The 10472-nt window shown below is 33.7% G+C and overlaps 1 protein-coding gene and 1 long non-coding RNA gene across 2 annotated transcripts; both read right to left on the minus strand.

Annotated features, from left to right (window-relative positions):
• Positions 1-2183: 2183 nt before the first annotated feature.
• Positions 2184-3110, minus strand: LOC112422216 (uncharacterized). The gene is made up of 2 exons (XR_003012532.2): positions 2842-3110; positions 2184-2561 (listed from the first exon to the last, which is right to left on the minus strand). It is a non-coding gene; the product is annotated as an uncharacterized lncRNA (long non-coding RNA).
• A 1020-nt stretch (positions 3111-4130) lies between these two features.
• On the minus strand, positions 4131-9499 carry LOC11406312 (mitogen-activated protein kinase kinase kinase 5). The gene is made up of 11 exons (XM_003611744.4): positions 8745-9499; positions 7734-8402; positions 7555-7642; positions 7072-7134; positions 6808-6971; positions 6550-6625; positions 5925-5984; positions 5722-5847; positions 5128-5337; positions 4954-5051; positions 4131-4737 (listed from the first exon to the last, which is right to left on the minus strand). Exons 1-11 carry the CDS (start codon positions 9248-9250, stop codon positions 4704-4706), a joined length of 2094 nt encoding a protein of 697 aa, XP_003611792.2. The 5' UTR covers positions 9251-9499; the 3' UTR covers positions 4131-4703.
• Positions 9500-10472: the final 973 nt, after the last annotated feature.

Below are 10472 nucleotides of genomic sequence, written 5' to 3' on the forward strand. Positions count from 1 at the left end.
TTGGATTTTGGAGGGGAGGGAAAGGGAAGGAAAGGTTTATGGAGTGGTAAACCCTTGTTTGCGAGTTTTAAAAAAACAAGGGAAAGGTTTTGGGGGGTTTTGAAGGGCTTCATTTGTCCAATTTTAAAGTTCCCCCAAATTGGAGGGTTTTGGGGAGTTAAACATACAAATTGACAATTTTGCCCTCTTAATAATTCAAAATTCCAATTTTAGACATTACTAAAATTATTACAATCTTTTTTAAAAACAACTTATTTATACAAAACAGCTTATTACGGCCTCATTTTCAAAAACCGCTTATTCAAAACAACTTATTTATACAAAACAGCTTATTACGACCTCATTTTCAAAAACCGCTTATTCAAAACAACTTATTTATACAAAACAGCTTATTACGACCTTATTTTCAAAAACAGCTTATTTATGCAAAATAGCTTAATACGATCTCATTTTCAAAAACAGCTTATTTATGCAAAACAGCTTAATACGATCTCTTTTTCAAAAACAACTTATTCAAAACAGCTTATTTATATAAAACAACTTATTACGACCTCATTTTCAAAAATCGCTTATTCAAAACAACTTATTTATACAAAACAGCTTAATATGACTTCATTTTAAAAAACAGCTTATTCAAAACAACTTATTTATGCAAAACAGCTTAATACGATCTCTTTTTCAAAAACAGCTTATTCAAAACAGCTTATTTATATAAAACAACTTATTATGACCTCATTTTCAAAAACCGCTTATTCAAAACCACTTATTTATACAAAACAGCTTATTAGGACCTCATTTTCAAAAACAACTTATTCAAAACAGCTTATTTATCCAAAACAGCTTATTATCACCTCTTTTAAAAAAATAGCTTATTCAAAACAGCTTATTTATGCAAAACAACTTATTACGACCTCTTTTCAATAAACAGCTTATTCAAAACAATTTATTTTTACAAAACAGTTTTGGATAAATAAGTTGTGTTAAATAAGATGTTTTTGAAAAAGAGATCATAATAAGTTGTTTTATATAAATAAGCTGTTTTGAATAAGCTGTTTTTGAAAAAGAGATCGTATTAAGCTGTTTTGTATAAATAAGCTGTTTTGAATAAGCTGTTTTTGAAAAGAGATCGTAATAAGCTGTTTTGTATAAATAAGCTGTTTTGAATAAGCGGTTTTTGAAAATGAGGTCGTATTAAGCTGTTTTGTATAAATAAGCTGTTTTGAATAAGCTTTTTTTGAAAAAGAGATCGTATTAAGCTGTTTTGAATAAGCTGTTTTTGAAAAAGAGATTGTAATAAGTTGTTTTGTATAAATAAGCTGTTTTGAACAAGCTGTTTTTGAAAAAGAGATCGTATTAAGCTGTTTTGTATAAATAAGCTGTTTTGAATAAGCGGTTTTTGAAAATGAGGTCGTATTAAGCTGTTTTGTATAAATAAGCTGTTTTGAATAAGCTTTTTTTGAAAAAGAGATCGTATTAAGCTGTTTTGAATAAGCTGTTTTTGAAAAAGAGATTGTAATAAGTTGTTTTGTATAAATAAGCTGTTTTGAACAAGTTGTTTTTTGAAAAGAGATCGTAATAAGCTGTTTTGTATACATAAACTGTTTTGGATAAGTTGTTTTTGAAAAAGAGATTGTATTAAGTTGTTTTGAATAAGCTGTTTTTCTGAAGAAAAAAAAAGGTCATAATAAGCTGTTTTGTATAAATAAGCTATTTTGAATAAGTTGTTTTTTAAGAAAAGATCGTAATAATTTGTTTTTCATAAGATAAGCTATTTTTTAAAAAGAGGCCGTAATAAGTTGTTTTGTATAAGTAAGTTGTTTTTAAAAAGTGATTGTAATAATTTTATTTTAATTTTATAAATAAGTTGTTTTTTAAAAATATATCTTAATAATTTGTTTTTCATGCGATTAAGTTGTTTTGAATAAATTAGAAGTTAAATTACGAAGTATAACAATGTATTGATTTTAAGAGGAAAAAGGGTAAAATAGTAAAATTATAACATAAGTTATCCATCTCCTTTTCTTATTGGCTTTTTAACTCCCAAACAATGGGAAGGTTTTCCTCCTTTCTCCCTTCCCTCCCTTTCCTTCCCTTCCCCTCCTTAGCCTTTCCTTCCCTTCCCCTCAAAACTCGCAAACAAAGCCTAAGAGACTTCATATATACATATTTGATGTTAAAAAAAGTAAAAGAGGAAGTGAATGTTTGATATCACATAATTTTACCAAACATGCAGCCCGCCGGCCTTACTATAGAATAGCAACAGGATCCTCCGTAACTGTACACAACACAACACTGACAACAGAGTTTGGAAAGGGACCCAAAAATAAAGGAAAAACATAATGTTCTACAAGTCTCAATAACTAAAACCACAACTTTATATAATAAACTAATTAATAGAGAAATGGTTGAGGAAATAGAAGAAACCCCCATTACATAATTGACTGTAATAGTATATTGTTGCTAATAATACTTGAAATTGAAATCTAATTCAAAGAATTCACCAGAAGCTGCAACACAAGAAGTCAAAGAAACCTTGTGTACAGTCATAACAGCAAGAACAACTGCATCATCCCATAATAAAAAACAAAGTCAGACAATTAATATATGTTTGGTGTCACAGTGGATGTATTGAAATCATAGGAAGCCGTCTTGATTTTGCAAAAGTTATACAATGTAGTTTTTGCACAATCACGGTAATCTATATAGCTCTTGCAAAATCAGAATAATTCATCGTAATTTTGACAAACCTACCACGATACCAAATAAATGTTTTTATTTCTTAGAATTATTGCAAAAATTGAATGAATTTATGAACAAAAAGAAACAAGATAGATTGATTACCAATCGTTGATGATTTTGTCTTGTAAATCATCTCCAGCTGGGTTTGAAATATCAATGGATTGTGTTTGAGGAGGGTCCATAGCTTTGTTCTTTGATGTCTCTCACTTGTTCTATCTATCTAAGAATTGATGATGAGTATGTTCTATGGGAATATGACAGGTGAAGTGATGTGAAACAATGAAAGTGAAGTAGGAGAGATAATTAATGCACGTGAACGCGTATTGTCATGCCGTTACATTTTCTAAATGAATCAACGCTCATTCTTAATTTCTCATGCCCCAATTAAATACATTCCTTATTTTTTGCACAACAATTAAATATGGGTCATTCAACAAATTAGTATGTGACACAATTGGAATTGACTATCTCACTCACAAAATGCATAATTTTGATCTTAAATCTCTTTAATACTCCATTCGTTTCAAAGTATTGACATTTATATATTAGTTGATTGCGACATATATTTTTAAACGGAATTAAAAATCTCATAACTACATTCTACAACACACATTGCATTCAATAAATATTTGATGCATTGAGATGTTGATCGAATTCTCATTTCCACACTTTCATGCACATAGTATGTGAGAGTTTCATTGCTCAAAATGAAAAGACAAAAAACTTAAGTTGAGTACCTCTCCTTTTATTTTATTCCTAAAAGAAAGTGTAAAAACTTCCTGAGAGAAAATGTTTCTATTAAATAGCGCTAGGTTCGTGAAAAATAAGGTGTAAAAACTAATAAAATAAATTGAGAGCTATTTTTATCCGCTAATTTCCTTAAAACCTACCCGACTAAAAGTACATTTTTGGATGAATAAAAAACTTTTTTTTTTTAATTTGAATTTACCCAATTGGAGGATAAAAATATTTTTTTTCCTATATTTATGCATGTGAAGTGCATGTTGGATGAGAAAAGAAGCTCCCAAAAGTTTGGGTATCAAGAAAATAAGTGTATGTTTGGCTTAAAAAAAAAAATATGTTTGATTTCATTTTTGGAGGAGTTAAAATTAATTCTAAATGTGTAGAATTTATTCTAACATGTTTGATGTTCTTGAGTATAATACAACCGATTTAACTTAAACAATTGATTATAGCTGGAAGTCTCTCAAAAAAAGAAAATTGATTATAGCTGGAATTTGTAGTTTTTGACTTCTTTAATTGATTTCTTGCCTTTTTCAATTCACTTTTACATATGAATATATTAAAACATATATGATCACATTCAACTCAAGTTTAAAGAAAATCAATTAAATAGAGTATCAACTTACGTCATAGAATCAAACACACACTAAAAACATTTTACTAGATTACATCCCCACCCAAACCGGAGGATGAGGCAGACATATTATGTACATAATCAAATTTGATTTCATCCTAATGTTGACATTTCTGTCCAATTTTTTAATTTTTTTACAGAAAAGTTGTCAAATAAAAAATACAATGGTGTGATCCAATCTAATGAAAAATTAAAAGAAAAACAACAGCTTTTGATGTAATTGTTATTATTTTTACATAACTTATGTCACCGTTGGAGCACTCTAATAATAATATACAAAATCTGCTTCTACATTCACTTGCAGTATAAACTCCATATTGAATTTGCCCTTACTTTCATAGGCATCAATGAAAATTTCAGGAAGATCCTACATCAGCAACAGCTGCAAGTCACCAAAAATAAGGTACACATGAACTCAAGTCATTTGTATAATGAGTGAGAACTTCCCTTATCACATTCATCTGAAAATGACCCTTTTTGTTTTCCTATTGCCATGTTTGACACATCCTACAATGACAATAATCACAAATCTGATTGAGTGTGTTGCAAGCCGAGCATAGACTTCGAGGGTGAGCAGGGAAATGCTTCAAGAGTAGAGCGAGTGGGACATCCCAATGCCACTGTAATGTAGAAGTTACTATGTTACATACTTCAAGAAAAGGATAATGGATTGTAAAGTAGAAGTTACTTTCTCATATACTTAAAGATAAGGATAATGCATAAAAATTATGCAGAACATAATGGTCAAGTTGTACGCAGGATGGGTCATGGATTCAGAGGTTAAAAAATGTAGGAAGATAATCAAGATATCCAAGTAACTAATGAAGAATCCTCACCTCTCGGTGGCAGATTTCCCTTTTCCAATCTGTGCACTGACAATGGAAAACTGATCAGGTTTGTTTTCTGATAACCCTCTGGGGCTATGGGGTTTATCCTGCCAGCATAAGAAAAGTTAATATCAAATGCCTGGTTTGGCAAATAGAAAAGAGCCACAGATCTTATATTATTACCATCAAGGTTGTTCCATTATATAGATGGGAGGAAGGTGAAGGATCTGAATGTTGTACGTTTTTCAGAAACCGATGCTCTAATAACATTGAAGCAGTTGGCCGCTCTGCTGGATTTCTTACAAAGCAAAGCCTCAAGAAATCTTTACCTTCTGTTGACAATGTTTCAGGTATAGGAGGGGTATCCTTCATTACCTTAAACATAGCTGCAGCCTGCATAATTAGATCAAAATTCACACCTATTTAACATATGAAGGACATGTATACATACAACACCTCTGTTAAATCCACAAGCTACATATAGAGAGAAGGGGGGAAAAAATAGTTGAATAAAGATGCTTGAGTTGGTTGTTGAACGAAATTTTACCGAAACAAGAGATATTAACAATTCAATATTATATATCCTCCATTGGCAAATTCAGTTTCTCACATAAGCTCGTATAAGACCATTTCTAAATATGAGGTCACATTGTTATCAAGTTTATTTTAACAAATTTTGGGGCTTATTATACTAATGGGAAATCAAATTATGATATGTATAATGAAGTGGCCTGAATAAAAATTGACAGGAGCCAGAATTTTATTGTAGGGGCTTACTCCTTCATATTCACTCCAAGGAGGCTTTCCCGTGAACATTTCAATAATTGTACAACCCAAACTCCAAATATCAATTGCAAAAGCTAGATCAGAGCTGTTATCTTTATGTATGACCGCTTGCATAAGCTGTATGAGAAGCAAGTTTGAGTAAAGAACACGTGATACATAAGAGAGTAATTTAGAGTTCAAATATACAAATATACCTCTGGAGCCATCCAATATGGACTTCCTTTCAAAGACAGATCAGCAGAATGCCCAGTTAGCTGTGGAAACAGAGATTCCAAGACTATTAATAGGTGCAAAGTAACTACTGGCAGCAAATTGGTGGTGAAAGCTACTAAAATTCAAAAGAAAGGATAATTCTATGTCATACATAATTCAAACTAAAGAACATATAAAACTTAGAGAAGCACACTGTTCTAAAAGCAAACGTATAAACATCACAATCATATCCGAGTAATGAAAATTAATAGATGATCAGTTGATCACCCATATATGCTGCAAGAAGTTTCGTTAGTCAATTGCAACTGAACCGGCTTGAATGGGTAATAGAATTGTTGATTTCAAACAAGCAAAATAAAATTTGTCCTTCAAGTTTAACTCCTGAACTTGAAATGCAAATTCCTTCTTGTATCATGATATTGATTAAAAATTCAAAGTATTTGTACAACGAGTAAACCATTCTCTTTATGTCCTCGTGAGCTTAGCTCAGTTGGCATGGACAATGCATAATATATGCAAGGTCCGGGGTTCGAACCCCGGCCACCACCAAAAAAACCATTCTCTTTATTGAAAAGTATATCATAGAGGGGGGATTTTACAACTCACATGCTTGGCCATCCCAAAATCAGCAAGCTTAACAACACCAGAAGAATCAACAAGCAAGTTAGCCCCTTTGATATCCCTATATGAAAAGAAAAAAGAATGTCATAAGATGGTCTAAATAAAAAATCAAATAGTAATTTCTGGAAAAAATAAATGAAAAGCAGAAAACACACTCCATTCAAATATATTTGCACAAATATCAGGTAGAGATTTCTTATCCTAGTTGGATATTGAGCAGCTTATCAAGCATGTGACCCATACCTGTGAATTGTCTTTTTGCTGTGCAAGTAAGCCAACCCCGAAAGAATATGTCGTGTGAAATTCCGAACAACGGATTCTGTTATCGCACCACAGTGGTCCCGAACGTATTTATTTATTGAACCAGGATGGATAAATTCCAAATAAATATAAAACTTGTCTTCTATCTGAAAATATTATGACTTATAATTAGGTTGTGTGGCATTTCTATCAAAAAAATTACTTATCATGGACACAGGACTCCTAATCAACATTTAGAGTACTTACTATTTCACTACCGTAATACTGCACAATATTTGGATGTTGTAGATGGCTGAGAACTTTAATTTCCTGAAAAAGAAATGGGTACAAAATAGTAATAAGGATCAAGTGAGCTAACAATAAAAAATATCTTGAATAGCTAAGTCATTTCAGATAGCAAATTGATGAGATAATTTGATCACACATCCATCTCCCCCCAAAAATTACATATCCAATTGTCGAGAATCCAAAGCAATGAGCAATGCAGTCTGCATCTAGGCTAGCTTGGAATGAAATTTATTGTCTCTATGACATTGACACTGAAATATTCTACATTCACATTTTAAGTTTTAAACTCTTTAACCATAATAATATGGTTCTGATTATAACTGAAGTGTCCACACCAACAGACAGAACAAATAAAACAGATAGTGAATTTAAATGTACATACTTCATACACCATACATATAATAAATAAACAGCATTAACAACCAAGTGATGGATGAAAACCTGTTCTAACTGCTTTATACTCTCGGCAGATTTTGGATCATCAAAAAATATGTCTGCTTCCTTCATTGCACACAATGCTCCAGTTTCTCTGCAAGGAATGAAAATATGTTTCAGAGATGCCAGATGAGAAAGAGAAAAGTGAATAGCTCAAACTGGTTGCCTAACTTTGGTACACATACCTATTAGTGGCAACATAAACACTTCCAAAAGTACCTCGCCCTATAAGTTTACCCTTTTGCCATTGACTTTTCATAGATAAGGACTCTGTCTTAGCCACTCCAGGTTGAGAATAGGTAGCATTGGCAGAGGGTGAAGGTAAGGAAGTTCCAGGCCAAGGAGGCAAGGGTAACGGGTGAACACTGGGAGGAGGTGCAGTTGTTGGGTATTCAAGAGATAACCTTTCACGGCGTGCAGCTGTTGGGTAGTCAAGGGATAACCTTGGTAGGGGTGAAGAAGATCTAGCTGGGCTTTTGGGGTTTTTTCCTCCAGGACTTTGATGGGGAGAAGAGGCACCATCAATGCCTGACGCAGATAAATCAAAGAAAGCAGGAGGTGGTTGCCCCGTAGATGTTGGCATTTCTGGTGCAGACCAGAATTGATTTGCTTTTGGTGACACATAATAATATGGCACAAAATCATCTTGTTTGGTGTCATATGGGCTGATTGTGGGACTGGTAAAGGGAGTATTTGAAGTACTAGTACTCCTTGGAGGGACACTTATCCGGAAGTTATTCCCTCGAAAGCCTGGAGCTGCATCCCCACTTGTATCTTGACGCACACTCCTACTCCCAGGTGGCCTTGTCTCCGCATTCTCTGCATTCCTTCTCGTCTCTTTGCTTGCAAAAACACTGTACATGGAATTTAGAGGTCAGAACATGCTGCAAGAAAATCCTCATTAATCAAAAGGACTATTTTTACATATCTTTTTTGAGCAACTCACTCTCATTTACTTCAATGGTACAACTCTTAAGAACTCTGTATTTGAAAGGCATCTACGTCGCGGTGGCCTAGTGCGCCCCAACTTGGGCGGGCGTACTGGGCCACAACAATTTAATACCCTTCATTGGAGTAGTTCTAACATAATCATTGATAACTAATATGAGTTTGATGACATTAATAATTTAAAAAAAAAAAAATGAAAGTCCATTGTCTAATTAACTTAACCTAACAAAATCCTCAAAATGAATTACCTGCGCATTTTAAATCCAACGGGAAGAGAACCAACACCAACATTAACATCAGATTCCGTGACTCTACCAGAAGCTTCTCTCGGCGACAGGGATGGTCCAGAAGCTTCTTTCGGCAATGGCGACGGCAACCGACAATCAGCATCTCTTTGCCTTAACAACCCACCAGGTGACTCCGGCAACGGCAACGGCTGAGGTGCAACGGAGGAAGAAGTATTAGACCGAATATAACCCCGTGCACTCGGAGACCGTTGAATCGGTGCGGTTGAGTATTCAACGTTAGCATCATCCACGTGTCGTAGCTTCCTTGATCGCGTTGATTTTTTACCGTTGCCGAAAAACCACGTGCCGCGCGAGCTCCTCCTTGAATCAGAAGGTTCTGAAGAAGCAGATGAAGGAGAAGAAGAAGAAGCTGATGATGATTTTCGCGTTGAAGGAGATGTAGCGGAAGAGGAAGAAGAAGAAGAAGAAGAAGAAGGATTGAAAATTAGGGTTGGCAACCAACGCATGGCGAATGCAAGCAATAATTTACATTACAATAATTATGATTAGAACAAGAATGATTCATTATTTGTAAAACATTGTCATTGGGAAGAAGAGGAAGAGAAGGAAAAAGAGAGGAAAGAAAATGTAGATTTCTTCTCTTTCTCCTTCTTTCTATCTTCTTCTTCTTTCTTTCTATCTATCTTTCTCTGGTTGTTGTTTGTTTTTGTTTGTTGTTGCTGCGTTTGTTTTTTCTGTGTAAACGATCACACGGTTTGGCAACGCCAAATGCGCTGCTCTACCGTTCCCGCCAGATGTGCAAACTTCTTTTTCTATCTTTTTTTTTTTCCCTCACCAAACGAACAAAATTGTGGAGGTGTGTTTAGTAAAAATATATGTAATATGATTTAGGCTATTGTATGTACGGTGGGTCCATTGAACCTATATTTTTTCCTTGGCCCACTGTTTTGGCAATTTCATATGAAAATTGCTGTTCACACATATGCAAAGGCTTAAACACGCATATAAATGACTGAAATACCCTTACGATAGTTAACTGTCGAGGAAAGGAACCGGCTTTCTTCGGAAGTTAATTTCCGATGTGTCAACAACAATTAAAAAAAAAAAACTCCATCGACACTTAATTATGAAACAACTCCTCGGTACTTAAGTGTCGATAGGATTTTTTTTTTTAACTGTTGTTGACACATCGGCAGTTAACTGCAGCCGGTTCCTTTCCTCGGCAGTTAACTACCGCGAGGGTATTTCATTCATTTATATGTGTGTTTCAGCCTTTGCATATGTGTGAACAACAATTTTCATTTCGTATTGGACTCACGTTGTAGGTTTATGATATATGTAATTTAATTATTTTTAAAAATTATTTACAAATAGGAAATTCAAGGAGTGTATCACTACCATTAATAAACAAGGAGTTTGTCCCCTTGATACGATCATCACACAGACAAATGTGTTTTCTTACTTCCAAGTTAGCCTCAAATGTCATACAAAGAAAAAGACTCATATATATAGCCTACGCATGGACATTTGGTGCCTAATTGCTGCACACAACTTAAAATGATGGCTAAGCTGCATACCATCTAAACGCATAATAGTTGTGCATATGATATCATGTGTTTAGGTGCGCACACAGTCCAAACATGGTTCCTAATTGAAACTACGATTGTTTCATCCTAAAATTAGAAGGTCTTAAGTACGTCAATTCTTTAATCAAGAGAATGATTAATA

Source organism: Medicago truncatula, chromosome 5 (genome assembly GCF_003473485.1).
Source record: "Medicago truncatula cultivar Jemalong A17 chromosome 5, MtrunA17r5.0-ANR, whole genome shotgun sequence".
Lineage (NCBI taxonomy): Eukaryota > Viridiplantae > Streptophyta > Magnoliopsida > Fabales > Fabaceae > Medicago > Medicago truncatula.

Coding starts and splice junctions, on each gene's coding strand:
- LOC11406312 (XM_003611744.4), bottom strand. CDS start 9,250: ATGCGTTGGTTGCCAACCCTAATTTTCAATCCTTCTTCTTCTTCTTCT. Junction 7,135..7,554: donor GTATAAAGCAGTTAGAACAG/GTTTTCATCCAT, acceptor TTTCTTTTTCAG/GAAATTAAAGTTCTCAGCCA. Junction 6,972..7,071: donor AGTATTACGGTAGTGAAATA/GTAAGTACTCTA, acceptor TAATATTTTCAG/ATAGAAGACAAGTTTTATAT.